At 50.2% G+C, this 13,898-nt stretch overlaps 1 protein-coding gene across 8 annotated transcripts in view; it reads right to left on the bottom strand.

Moving 5' to 3' along the window:
- Ndst1 (N-deacetylase and N-sulfotransferase 1) overlaps positions 1 to 13,898 on the bottom strand; it is a 59,619-nt gene that overhangs the window by 23,232 nt on the left and 22,489 nt on the right. For 6 of the 8 annotated variants that reach the window (XM_050157817.1, XM_050157821.1, XM_050157819.1 and 3 more), the window contains exon 2: positions 4,351 to 5,253. In XM_050157817.1, the coding sequence (XP_050013774.1) occupies positions 4,351 to 4,863 (513 nt within the window). In that variant the 5' untranslated portion in view covers positions 4,864 to 5,253. Of the gene's footprint in view, positions 1 to 4,350; positions 5,254 to 12,235; positions 12,481 to 12,661; positions 12,963 to 13,898 lie in introns of those variants that run through there. The other 2 variants (XM_050157824.1, XM_050157823.1) reach the window with 2 other exon arrangements.

The raw sequence follows: 13,898 nt of genomic DNA, 5'->3' as shown, positions 1-13,898 counted from the left end.
ACCTCCTCCTCCCGGGACTTGATGCTGCCCCCATTCCCTGTACTCCATCTCCTCTTCCCTGGCCTCACTGGTGACTCCTTCATGCTCTTCCTCACCCTTCCGGACATCTGACTCCAGATATATACAGTACATTTGTCCTTGTTCCTATACTGGTTCTATCATCTCTAGGACTCATAAACTCCTGTTCATCCTTCAAAACCAAACACATATACCTGCTTCCTGCAATGGCCTCCCTAGGACCATGATAAAGTCAGCTGCTGCACTGGGTTCAGAGCATCCCTCCCCCGCTATGCCTATTTGAAAACAAGGCTTTAGTTCTTACTTTGGATCCCTGACACCCAGGTGGGACACACATTCATTTGCTGAGTAACTATTTTTAAGAATGAAAGAGGAACAGAGACCTGGCCGTACCTAGCACCTGATAGCTGTGGGTTCCCGGGTTAATTTATCAGTCTGCAGCTACTTACTGTACCAGACGTTATAATAAGTATTTAATGAGATATAGTGAGAAAAGACAGGAAACTGTGTCAAGTGAGAAAAGCAGATGTGACCCTCCCCCTTGAGTCAAGCAGGGAGGAGAGACAGCCATCAAAGCCATGTAAGAATAAAACACGGTATACCTACAGGGGAACAGTCACAGCTGGGGACCAGCACATGCTGGGCAGTCAGCAGGCTCAGGAGGCTCCTGGAGAAAGGGCCTTTGGAGCTTGTTACAGAACAACTGAGCGACTAGAAGGAGGCAGAAGTCAAGTCCTAAGAATAGCCAGTGGAAAGGCCCTGAGGCAGGAGAAAGAACACCGTGACCACGGAGCCAGAGAAAGGACAAGAGGCAGCAAGGTCCCTGGAGCTGTCAGACTCTACCCAAGGATTCTGAATGCTGGAGAAGGAAGGAGGGTCACCCACAGGCCACCTGTGGGGCTAGCCTAGAGAGTACCCCGCCTGAGCACATGCTGAACAGAGAGTGGACAGGAGGTGATAGTCTGAGCCTTGAGCCAGGTGCAGAGCTGAGCCTGCCCAGAGGAAGCTCTTTACTAATCTTAACAGTCAGGCCTTTCTCATTCCCACAAAGCTCTGCAGGGGCCTGGCTCTGTAAACTGTGATAGGGAACCACTTTAGATCTCTAAATGCAGGAAGTGCCTGCCAAGTCCCCATCCTGAGCCAGCCTCAGTGCTGAAGTGCAAGAGACTGCGACCCATCCTCAAAGACACCCTCCTGAGGCTCCCAGCTCCCCACCACAACGCTAGGCATTGGCCGAGAGTATGACCTATGAAGGGACCAAAGACAGACACATTAGGCCTTGTCTACCACGCTGGGGCCTGGGAACTCACCACAGGCAATGGAGTTCAGGGATCCCATTTCCAAGTCTGACCCCGAGCTTGCTGTGAGGTGCTGGTGGCTTGCTTACACACAACACCACTGAAGAAGAAGTCCGCCATGATAGCTACCACAGGCAGCCATGAACGGATCGAGCCAAGGAAGGGAACAGAGGGTCCTTCCTACTCCTCAGCACTGAGACAGGGGTGACCCTGACATAAGGAGAACCTGAGCGACGCGTGGGATATGGAGACCTAGCACAGACTTCTTCTGAACTGGCAAGACACGCTGAGAAACCCTGTATCCTTCTGGGTCTCTAGTCGGTCTGCTCCTATGCGGTCTTCTGAGGTCATCCACTTAGAAGCAGTAAGCTGGGCTGTCAAATCTTGGCTGGGCGGCATACTAACTATGTCACTCTGGTAAAGCCACTTAATTTTGAGTCACGTTATCTGAGAACAAAGTGCCTACTCCATGGGACAGAGCACACAAAGCAACATGCTGGGCACTGAAAGGTCAGGTGGACTTCACTGGCCCTCAGGGTGCATTCAGATGCAGGCCATCTACTCTGCAAGGCAGATGCGTGACTTTGTAGGAATGGCACAGGTGAGGACCTGACCCCATCTCAAGGACTTCTCCAGGGCACAGTGTCAGAGCCACAGACCAAGGGCAACCACTACATTTGCTGAACTGGAGTGGACTCGCCACCCCAGCAGCCACTGATGGAGTGACTGCTGGCCTAGTCTTCAGGGCTTCCCTCAACTGTCTGACTTCTAGCAGGGTCTAGAGGCAGGAGCTGGAACTCGTCTCACTAGCTGAGCACCCTGGCCATGGTCATAGAATCTGGACTTTTAAGCTCATGATTTCACCCCGCCTTGACAATCTGGCCTGAAAGAGACGGAACTTGAGCCCTGGCACAGGCCCTTGAGTCTGCAGCAAGGAAGCCAGCCTTAGCAGAAGAGTAGTGGTGTGCCTCCACCACCAGGAGGCGTGCGTTCTAACCCCCAGCCACAAGTCTCTGCTCAAAAGCCAGGAGTCTTATGCAGGGAGAGCTGCCTTTGCCACTGACCCCAGTGAGACTGAGCGCATGTCCCTGCTCTTCAATGGGCCTCATGCTTTTACCATACACAAGGAGCTGGGGATTACACAGGGTTTGAGTTCTGTTATTTTAACTGTGCTCAATGTCCACGCCCCAGGCCTAAAGAAGCCCAGTACACAACACAGGGCTTCTGGCACAGACCTCCACTGAGAATATTCAGCGCCGAGACTCATCAAACCTTAGAAAGACCAAGCCTATGGCTTCGGTTATTTGGACTTGAATCCTGGACAATTTCTTTTTGTTGTTGTTTTGTTTGTTTTCTCAAGAAAGGGTTTTTCTGTGTGGCCCTGGCTGTTCTGGAACTTGCTTTGTGAATCAGGCTGACCTTGAACTCAAGAGATTCACCTGTCTCTGCCTCCCAAGTGCTGGCATTAAAGGCGTGGGCCACCACCACCTGGCATTGAATACATTTCTTAACCTCTTTCTGCCTCAGTTTCCCCTCTCTTAAATCACCATACCCTCTGCCTGCCATGGAAAATGGCTTATTAGTGAGAAGTAAGTTAATTTGTGCAAAGCAGGCAGGCAGCACAGGGCACTGAAGGAGCTCTTAATAAACGTCAGCCGTTCTGATGATTCTCAGGCCTGGGGCTCTGAACCAACCTTAATGAAGTTCATGGCGGGAGAGGGGAGAGAGTACAGGAGGAAAGGAAAAAAGCACAGAGACAATGGAGCCAGCCTAACTTTCTGCTTCTGTGAAGCCATAAACCAGGCCAGTGTTCCCCAGAGGGTGCTCTGTGAAAGAGATCAAGCTGGCTGAGAAACATGGCACTGGGCAGCTCCGCTGCAGGATTTCTAAGGCCTTTGGTGTTTTGACTCACTATCCCTTTTCAGTGCAGAGCCTCCTGCTGTATTAGTGCATGAAAGAACATGCTGTGGGAAGCCTGAGCTAAAGCAGGCCCTCCCAGCACTGAACAAAGGAACAATGCGCAGAGAGGGTTGGAACATAGGCACCTTCTGCCCGATTCTATCCATTGCTCTAGGTACAAACACCATGCAATAGCCCTATGCCCTTCCCAGCCCCTTCAGGCCGCTTCAGAGGGGACAACTTTCCTGGCTGAGCACAGAAGCCATTGGCCCCCATAGCCACGCCTGCGCCCCGTTCTCTGCTCCTCCTCATTGCCCATATCACCCCTGCCAGGGCCTCTGTGCTTCAGTCAGCTGCCTACTCCATGGCTTCTGTGCTAAATGTCAGCTCTGGGAGAGCAGGGCCCTGCCCGTTCCCACTACTCTATGTACTAGTCCTCAGCACAGGGCCCAGCACACTGGAAGCATCCAGTAAACAATGTCCCTTCAAAGCCCCCAAGTCCTCTGCTGGTGCCTGCACTCATCTTTCATGACCATACACCATTGTTCCTGCCCCTCCTCAAGGGCAGACCTTCCACGACAAACTTGAAGCAATAACCCGGTCCCAAACCCAGGGGTGGTCCTGGGAACTCCACAAAATCCAGAGCAGCTCCCCTCCTGCAAACTGGGATTTCCTTCTCCTTTCTCCTAGTGCAAAATGGCTCCAGTTTGAGAGAAATACAAACTTCACCCCCCCACACACACACTATCGATCTACAGGAGGAAGGCTGTAGATAGGGAGCCAACCTGCCTCAGGTGGGAGACCACCCTCTTATGTCTGCACCTGCTCATCCTGAGACGACTGCCATGCAGGGTTCAGCATCCCTAGCAGACTATGCCTTTCCTGCCTTGCACCCAGCCCCAAGTCTCCTTCAGGCAAGCACCTAGTGTGCACTGAGTCCCATGTGCAGCAGACAATGCCTCCAAATGTCTATTGAGCATTCATCAGCAGGAAGCAGGAACCCCTTTAACCTTGATGACAAGCCCAGGCGCTTAGTGCTACCACTGCACTCGTTTACAGTGTGAACTGGGAGGTGCTTGGCTAACAAGTATAGAGACAGTGCTGGGCACGGCTCAGAAACCTGCTCCCTGAATACCTTGAAGAAGCCAATGATGCCCACACCATAGGCCACACAGTACTTGTCCAGCAGCTCCCGGTTCCAGGCATCCAGGTTGACATACTTGAGGATGTTCTCATAGATGATGAGGGCAAAGCGGCCACGGCCCTTGTCAGTGAGTGTGGGCATGTCCCCCTTTCCTGGAGCAATCTCTGTTCGGTACTTGAAGCGGCTAGATTCCAGGATTGCCACCACCTCCTGGCCCAGCTGTGAATAGAGGCTCTCCACAAATACCAGCACCAGTGGGTCCGTCCGGGAAGGGGCAACCGCCTGCACAGGCTTGATCGGCAGGAGACGGCTGGGAGCCACAGGTGGTGGGTCCCCAGAGTCGGACTCAGAGGCATCTGCTGAGGGCTCAAGGCCCCGGTTCCAACCATACAAGTAGTAGGCAGAGACAAAGACACTGAACAGGCAGAAGACAAACAGCAGAAAAAGGACAGCCTGTGGGGACATGTGCCGACACAGTCTCCGGAGGCACGCCAGAGCAGGCATCCTGGCCCCCAAGATCTCAACCAGCAGAGGCCCAGCCTGGCCTGGCCCCCTCAAGGCCTCACACAGGAGGCCCAAGAGTTGTCCACTGAGAAATTCGGAGACTTAGGAAGTAAGACGTTCAAAGGGCAGTGGAGAGAAGGATCCGGGCCCCTGGCCCTTTCTCCCAGCCAGGGGCACAGTCAACAGGCTGGTCTTGCTCCTTCCTTCCTCTACACCCCTTTATGTCACCATGGCAAACCCCAACGTGGTCCTGTGCAGAGCAAAAGTGCCCCAGGGCGTCAGGGCCTCCTGGGAGTGGTCAACAGCAGGTCAGAAGACAATGGGCCAGCCAGGGGGTGCTGCATGCCGCTTGCTCTCTTGAGTTGGACCCACAGGGTGAAGGCTGGGGAGCTGGGGAGAGAAGGAGAGAATCAGAGTAGGGCTTTCACAGCTGACCACAGAAACCTGAGTCCTGTCAAGGTGGGCTCATGTTCAGGAACTGCCACCCAACCTGACACTCTTACCTCTGTAAGCCTCAGTCTCCCCATGTGGGAAATGAAGCAAACAACGGTAGCCATATCATAAGGAGTTGGGAAATGAAGGCCAACAATGGAGAGAAACCACTAGGAGTGCACTTACTGAAGCATCCACCCATGGCAGCTGTAAGTGCTCATCATTATTAGCCAAGAAAACTCCACAAGCAGGGCTGGAGCGATGGCTCAGAGTAACCTCAGTACTCAGATTGAAAGTACTGTTCTTGCAGAGGATTAGATTCAGTTCCCACCACCTACATGGAGGCTCACCAAGATCAGCAGCTCCAGTTCCAAGGAACTCAACGTCTTCCATAGGTACCAGGCATGTTCATGGCACACATACATACATGCAGGCAAAACACTCATACACGAAATACAAATGCAGTATCTTAAAGAAAAAACCCAGACGCAAAATGAGACACTGAACAGCTGCCAGGGCCCGGGAGGAGGAGTGTCCCGTCAGGACCAAACAGCACAGCCTTTCCTGGGCGACCCTAACAGAAGCAGCCAGAGCAGGGATCCAAGCCAGCTGTGTACAAAAGCCTACAGGACGTCATTGCTGTTGAAACATCAGGGAACTCACCCTGTGAGGTTCCTCCACGCTGGGCTGCGGTGAGGACTGATGGACAAGAGTACCTAAGGACACACTGTGGCCTGACACAAGGACACTAAGAAACAGAGGTGGTAAGCATTTCCCAGATGCAACCATGTCTTCGGGGACATGTTTGGCAACCTTGGACACCAGGTGACCAAATGCCTGCCTGAGAACCAATGGGACAGGACTTCCTCTACAATGGCCTTATCCACCCAGACAGCCACAACTCTAGACTCTAGCTCTTTCCCAAGCCTGTGCCCCACTAGGGGGCCCAAATCAGAACACCCATCTCTCTCTGTAAAGAGTAAACAGAGACCACACAAGCAGTGCAAAGGCTCCATTCCCATGTTTCCACAGCAACCCTAGACACCACCCTCCAGCTCCTGTTTCAGGAGTGAAAACCACCAAACCTAGAAGCACCTTCCCATAGGGCACCACGCAGACTAGAAAGTGCTCAAATGGGCCAGCAATCACAGAGGTGAGACAGAATGGGCTGAGGCACCAGATGGGGAACTGGGAGTCTGGGGGTTGGCTTAGGGGTTAAAGGTCGCTAATCTCCTAGGCCCAAGACTCTCTGATGTGCTCAGCATGGGGACCATATGATAGACAGCAAGAGCTGTACTTCTAGGAATTCATCCTGAGGAATCACTACAGAAGCACAGACGGGTTGGGCAGTGGGGGAAGGAAAGGGAGGGACAAATATAAATAAAGTAAAAGGCCTGGAGAGCACCGGCTGCTCTACCAGAGGATCGGTGTTCTATTTTCAGCACCCACACGGCAGTTCACAACCACCTGAAACTTCATTTCAGGAATCCAAGGCCCTCTTCTGGCCTCTCTGTGGGTACCAGGTACACATATGGTACAAAGACATACATACAGGCAAAATACTCATACGCAAAATAAATAAATTTAAAAATTAAAAAAAATTCATGTATAACTTTTTAAGGAATAAAATATAATGATACAAATATATGAAAATGCCATAATGAAGTCCATCATTTTGTATGCACACTTAAAAATCCTATGGAGAGGGGCTGGAGAGATGGCCAGAGGTTAGGAGCAATGACTGCTCTTCCAGAGGTCCTGAGTTCAATTCCCAGCAACCACATGGTGGCTCACAACCATCTATATATATATGGTGGCCCCTTCTGGAGTGCATGCAGAACACTGTACACATAATAAATAAATCGTAAAAAAAAAAAATCCTATGGAGTAAGCAGTGTGGCTGGTGGGAAAGGAACATGGTATCTGGAAGAAGTTAGCAGCATTTAATCTCTACAAACAGACCAGGAGGACAGAGGAAGGCTTCTGGGGCTAGAGGTACTTGAGCAGGACAGAGCAAGGACTAGCTAAGAATGGAAGGAAGATGGCTTGTGCAGGAGCCTGGAGATAAGTAAACATGTGACTCCTTCCAGGACTCCCTGCAGTTCCAGAGAGCAAAGCACCAAAGGGCAGGTGTCCTGCAGCCAGGAAGGCCAGAGCGACCAGCATCTCACTCACCAGTGATAGGAGCTGTCTACAGCCACAGCCATGGCTAGGCCTAACCTCACACCATGCCGACAGGAACACAAAGCTGGGGGTGGTCCCTGCCCACACCATCCATTCATCCGGCCCTACAGAAGGGGAGGTGGTGAGCTCAAGTGTGTGTCACTGGCTGCTGTCTGCCCCATTAACAGCCTTTCTCCTTGTTAGTAATGCAGTTCATGGTCTCAGGCATCTGGGGGTCAAGAATCTGACATCATTTTTCAGATATTAAAGGACTGCACACTTTAAACCAGGGCTCTATACAGTGTTACATCAGCTGTAACAATGAACTACTCTAGTGGGGGGTCATCAATAATGGGGAGACTGCGTACAGCAGGGAACATTTCTTTCAGTTTACTGTGAAAGCAAACATGTTCTTCAAATAAAGGAGAGACGGTTCAGTAGTGAAAAGCTCTTCCAGGAGACCTGAATTCAGTTCCCTCCACCCATATTAGGTAGCTCACAACATCCTCTAACTCCAGTTCCTGGGAATCCAACACTCTTCTAGCCCCCATTGACACTCCCACACATGAAATACAAAATAAAAATAATTTTTGACTTTGAAAAATACATACGTGTACATATATTGTAACTGTAATAATTCCAGAACTCAGACCAGGAGCCCAAGTCCAAGCAAGGACCCAGAGTCCTACATTAAGGAACTTTGTGATTACTCACGCAGGCTGTAGCCAGGTGGCATCACGTCAAATCAAGGTCCATCACCTAGGAGCTGTGTAATCTTGGACAATTAATTACTCAGTGCCTCAGTTACATCATCCATAAGCCAAGGCACTTACACACTACTTCTCGAGTTGGGGAAAATGAAGTGAGCTCTGACGTAGCTGGGCTGACTGCACTGAGCTGTCCGCTGCTGCTAGTGCTCGCTCTTGTTGCCTCCTGACCACACTCACAATGATCCCTCACAACATGGACAACAGCTTAGTTCACACAGACTGCAGAGCTCATCTCTCTGGCAGCCCTGGAATCTGGCCGGGGCAAGCCCTGATTTCACAGAGGGAGAACAAGTGTAGAAGTGGGGTGCCTGTTCCATGCAGTAAGAGGCCTGCCTAGCCCAATGCCACCTCCTCATCTTCCTCCTCCTCCTCCTCCAAGAATCTTTAAAGTGTGTGGCTTTTCCCACGAGGCAAGGGATATAGGCCTTGGCAAAGTCCAGGCCAGAGAGCAAATTAACCAGCTCCCTTGTAAACAAAACACTGACGTCCCAGCTTTCTGGTAAAGAGCCTCTGCACAGACCACCCATCACCCACCAGTAGCTACTGAAAGCCCTTCTCATCCCCTGCATTATAGAGCACCAGTGGCCCATGGGACAAAGAACTGGGAACATCTACTCTCTCTCTAGAATCACCAAGGCTTCGGGACAGCTGAGGCAATCCGGGCTCTTTCCCACAAACCACAGTCTTGCCCAACCAGTCACCATATTAGTCAGGTAGCTCATGATGTTCCCATCCCCAGAAATGCCTCCCCCAATCTCTTGAGACACTTAATCATTCTCCACATGCCAATTCCAATGTCACAGTCTCTCTGAAGTCATTTCCAACCACCACATTCTCACCCCAGGCCTATCCCTGAGCATCCCCACCCTTTGCTGGAGGGTGGGAAATACAGCTCTGGAACCAGAGGGTGGATATGTGTTCTCAAAATGTTTTTCTTTCGTTTAGGAAATTTCCTCCAAAGGTTAGAACCTTTGTAACTTCTCTTTCAAAAGGGTACACCCAGGACTGGGGGGACGGCTCAGTGGGTAAAGCACTTGTCACATAAACATGAGGACTAGGGTTTAGATCCTCAGCACGTACACAAATGTCAGGTGAGCATGCCCATCCACCTGTAATCCCGTGCTCAAGAGGCACTGGTGGAGCCCCCAGAAGTCTTTCTAGTTTGACTGCCCAAATTAGAGAGTTGGGTTCAGGTGAGAGACTCTGCCTCAGTATGGAAGGTAGAAAGTTAATTAGGAGAGGGAGAGAGAGAGAGCACGCTCTAGTAACAATCAGGTGCATATCCCTACATCTGACATCCACAAGACCCTGTCCACCTGGCTGGCTTCTCCCCAAACCCTGGGAGTCACACAAAGGTGAGGACCACATATTAGTCATTAGGAAGGCTCCCACGTTTCCTCAGATCCCAATGTCTCCAGATATGATAAATAGCTCCCAGGCAAGGTTCTTTAAACCACTAAATCTTGATTCAAAACTGCTTCTTCCTGACTTTGAGTTAGTCTTTCATTCCTTCAAGAAGCCCAGAGGTCCCTCTAATGAAATTATAGCGACAGTTAACAATCATAACCATCACCATGACTGGTACTGACACTACACGTGAAGCATTTGCTATGAGCCTCACACTGTGGTTTTTGTTTTTAGCTGGGGTGAGGGGGTGGGAAGTGGGGGGGAAATTGGTTGAGGTTTTTTTGTTGTTGCTTTGTTTTTGCTTTTTGGAGACAGGTTTCTCTGTGTAACAGTCCTAACTGTCCTGGAGCTAGCTCTGTAGAACAGACTGGCCTCAAACTCACAGAGATCCACCTGCCTCTGCCTCCCAAGAGCTGGGATTAAAGGCGTGCATCACCACTGCCCAGCTATACCCTGTACTTTTCACATTTTATACCTTATCTCATGTAATCCTTACATTATATGTCAATATCCTCTCATTTACAGTTGAGAAAAATTAGGCTTAGAGACGTCATTTTCCAAAAACCACACAGCTAGTCCATTGCACAGCTGAAATTTTAATCCAGACCCCATGAAAAGGAGTGGTCCGGAGCCACAGGAGACCCTTAGCTGTGCAGCTTGAGAAGGACCACAGTCACAGAACCCTCCAGCCCTTACCCTGACTTCCACTGCACTCTCCCAGTCCCAGTCTTAGCTTTCCCTGCCAAGGTGCTGGAGATAATGAATGAGATGCTCTGGTTGTCATAGAGACACCATGGCAACCCAGCACTTTTGGGAAATACCACAGTAACTGTGGCCACTGCTCTAGAGTCGAAAGTCACTCCCTAACCTACATCCCTACCTCAAAGTGCTGCTCCTCCACAACCCTCGCTGGGACCCATAGGAAATGGAAGATTTCCTATAGAGCAGGCTGTTCAGAGCATGACAACAGGAGAGGGGGTAAGCAACTTGGCTCAGGTGAAAGGGTGGGTTCCAGGATTGAGACGGAGAGACCCCAGAATAGACAAGGATTAAGTGAGCTATAAATTTGAGGGTGAAGTGTGTTACCATGTGCCAGCAGGCCCTGGAAAGCACTGTGTGCTGTTTTCCTTTATCCAAACACCATCAGTAACAGAAGCCAACAAAGTGACTGCTAGCCACAGTCAAAGTTCAGGCTGACAACAGTTTGAAGCTTGGCTTCATTATTTACCAGCCTGTGACCTTTATACAAATCTCCCAACTTCTCTGAACCTCAGTTTCCCTTCCTCTGCTGGGGAAAAGATAGTGTAGTCACATGATATTCCTTTCTATGATGTGCATGGCTGGGTGCAGTGGCTTTGGCTTATACTTGTAATTTCAGCACACAAGAGGCTGAGGCAGGATTGCTGAGAGTTTGAGGCTAGATTTTGTTTTGTTTTTTCAGGGTTTCTCTGTGTAGTCCTGGCTGTCCTGGAATTCATTATGTAAGCCAGGCTGGCCTCAAACTCAGAAATCTGCCTGCCTTTGTCTCTCAAGTGTACCATCAATGTGTGTGTGTGTGTGTACAGGTGTGTGCTGTGCAGTTTATGAGAATGTGAAGATGTCAATACTCACAATCAAGGTGTGGAATGGACAGAAGACACTGGTTAACCTCCTCTATGATTACTATGTCTTCTCCACTTACTCCCTTGAGACAGTCACTCATTGAACCTGAAATTTGCCATTTTTTAGCTGGGCTGACAGCCAGTAGGCCCCAGCAATCCTGTTTCCACCCCCACTCTCCAACACATGTAGCTATGCCTGGCTACTGGCCATGCTACCTTCCGGCATGGATGCTGGGGCTCCAAATTCAGCACTCTCACCCACTGAGCCCTCTCTCCAGCCCCAGACCCCATCTTAAAGATAAAGAGGGGAAAAAAAGAAAAAAAAATCCTCACAAGCAAGATTATGAACCATATTCACAGTTAACAAAACATATGCTTTAACTTTCCTGTGAACTTTGCAAAGGATTTTTTGATCTTTTTACCTATGTTTTTAAACTTAGCCTGTAAACCTATACATTTCAAAATGCATCTTACAGGCTGGAGAAATGGCTCAACAATTAGGAGTGCTGGCTACTCTTCTAGAGGACGGGGGTTCAGTTCCCAGCACCCATCTGGCAGCTCACACCTGTCTGTAACTTCAGTTCCAGAGCCTCTGTTGCTCTCACTGGACTCCACAGACACCAGGCACATACTCAGTTCACCAACATTCGTACAGACAGAACACCCATTCACATAAATTTAAAAACTAGTAATAGAAATATCAAAAAATTATTTTTAAAAATAACTCCAATTAGCTTTTTTTTTAAAAAAAAAAAAAAAAAAAAGCCAGACACAATGGCATACACATTTAATCCTAGCTAGCACTCAGGAGGCAGAAGCAGGTGGATCTCTGTAAATTCTAGGCTAGACTGATCTATTAAAAATATTAAGCTAGCAAGGGCAACACACTGATACTTCATCTCAAAACAAAACAGGATCTAGAAGACGGGACAAGAGGATGAAGTCAGAAAGAAAAAGCAGGGAAAGAGGCTTCAGGAAAGAGTAGCAGTTCAACATCACCCTGGGAGCTGAAGCATGCAGGTGACATGTCGGTTCCCCCAGTCTGTCTGTCACACAGGACGAGGTGCCAGGCACAGCACCAGGCACTGATGAAGCAGTGATGACCCAGAGCTTCAGGGAAGGTCTCTGAGAGCTTCAGAAATCACAGTTTTGCCGGGCGGTGGTGGCGCACGCCTTTAATCCCAGCACTTGGATCTCTGTGAGTTCCAGACCAGCCTGGTCTTCAAGAGCTAGTTCCAGGACAGGCTCCAAAACCACAGAGAAACCCTGTCTCGAAAAACTAAAAAAAAAAAAAAAAAAAAAAAAAAGAAATCACGGTTTTAAGTTTCTGGTGTGATGTCACTTCTGGGTGAGTGAGAGAAGGTCCACACAGTCCAGTACATACTGTATTTTCAATCAGAGCCATTCGAAAACTGGGGTACCCACCTTGTAATACACACACCGAGCTCCTGTGTGCCAGCACATAGGCACACTCACACACAGAGGCATGTTGAAAGGCACCATGTGGGAATCCAGGCCACACAAACACTGAGGGCTGAGAAAGAACCCTGCAGGCAGTTCCAAAGGATCTCCAAGGTATGACTTGGCCAAGAACTTGGTAGGACAGCGTGGTGGCAGCTGCAGGCCCAGACACTAGTCCCACACGTGTCTAGAACCCTGCCACACAGCTGGCCCAGCTCCTCCCAGCCATTACCATACACCCTCAACCCAGTCACACAACCACCCACCACCCAGACACACCCTACAGCTGAGCCACACCCCACAGCCACCCAGCCTGGCCTGCCCCACCCTCCAGAACCAAAGCAGTAAAGAAAATCCCACATTTGCTTCCCAGCTGTGGGGAGAGTTGTTCCATTCGAAGTTCTCCCCAAGAGGCCAAGACTAGGAGCAATCCCTTCCTGGTGGAATTTGTGGCACTCCCATCCCCCACGACCCCACAGTGTTGACTGGCCTTTGGCCAAGCTGCTGCCTATCAGTCACCCCGCCAATACCACAGTCACCACTAGCCAAAGACTGAAAGTGGTTTAGATTGGACTCGGCCACAGGGCATAGTCCACCTGCAGTCAGTACACAGAGCAGAGGACAAGAAAGAGGAAAAGGAATTCTTTGAATTGTACCAACCAGGAATGGGCTGTTCCCACTGCCTTGACCCCTTTTCTTATCCATTAAAGCCATGCCCACCCTCCTACAAAGTCAGACTCTGCCTGCTGCGGGTTTTGCAAGCACTTGGATGAGTGCTCCTCTACTTCTCCACGGCCTCCCAAGGCACAGGCAGAGGCTTCCTATCTCCCGTGGGAGCTCACAGCGAGGAATCCTTGCCTTCTTCTGTCTGTGGCAGGAGTCTCAAACCAGCTACAACAGTCACAGCCACTTCCCTTTGCTGGACACCACATGGTGAGATCAGCCCCAGTCCAACAGCACCGTCCAGATGAGGAGCTGGAGCCCAGAGGCTCTCTTAGCCCATGGAGTTGGCTGGGAATCTCAACACAAGCCTGGGCTCTTCCTCTGTAACCTGGGACAGCTGGTGCTAGCCCAGGGCCCAATACAGAGTGCACCTCTGCTCTTTCTGCTGCATTATCCACTGAGCTTCACATGCAGGGATCCCCTCTAGAAGGAGCTCCACAAACCCTCCCCCCATCAGCAAGCAAACCAAACACTGCTC

Source organism: Alexandromys fortis, unplaced genomic scaffold (genome assembly GCF_014885135.2).
Source record: "Alexandromys fortis isolate MF-2015 unplaced genomic scaffold, M_Fortis_MF-2015_v1.1 scaffold_94, whole genome shotgun sequence".
In the NCBI taxonomy this organism is placed as follows: Eukaryota; Metazoa; Chordata; class Mammalia; order Rodentia; family Cricetidae; genus Alexandromys; species Alexandromys fortis.
This window is presented reverse-complemented; position numbering and strand designations above follow the sequence as displayed.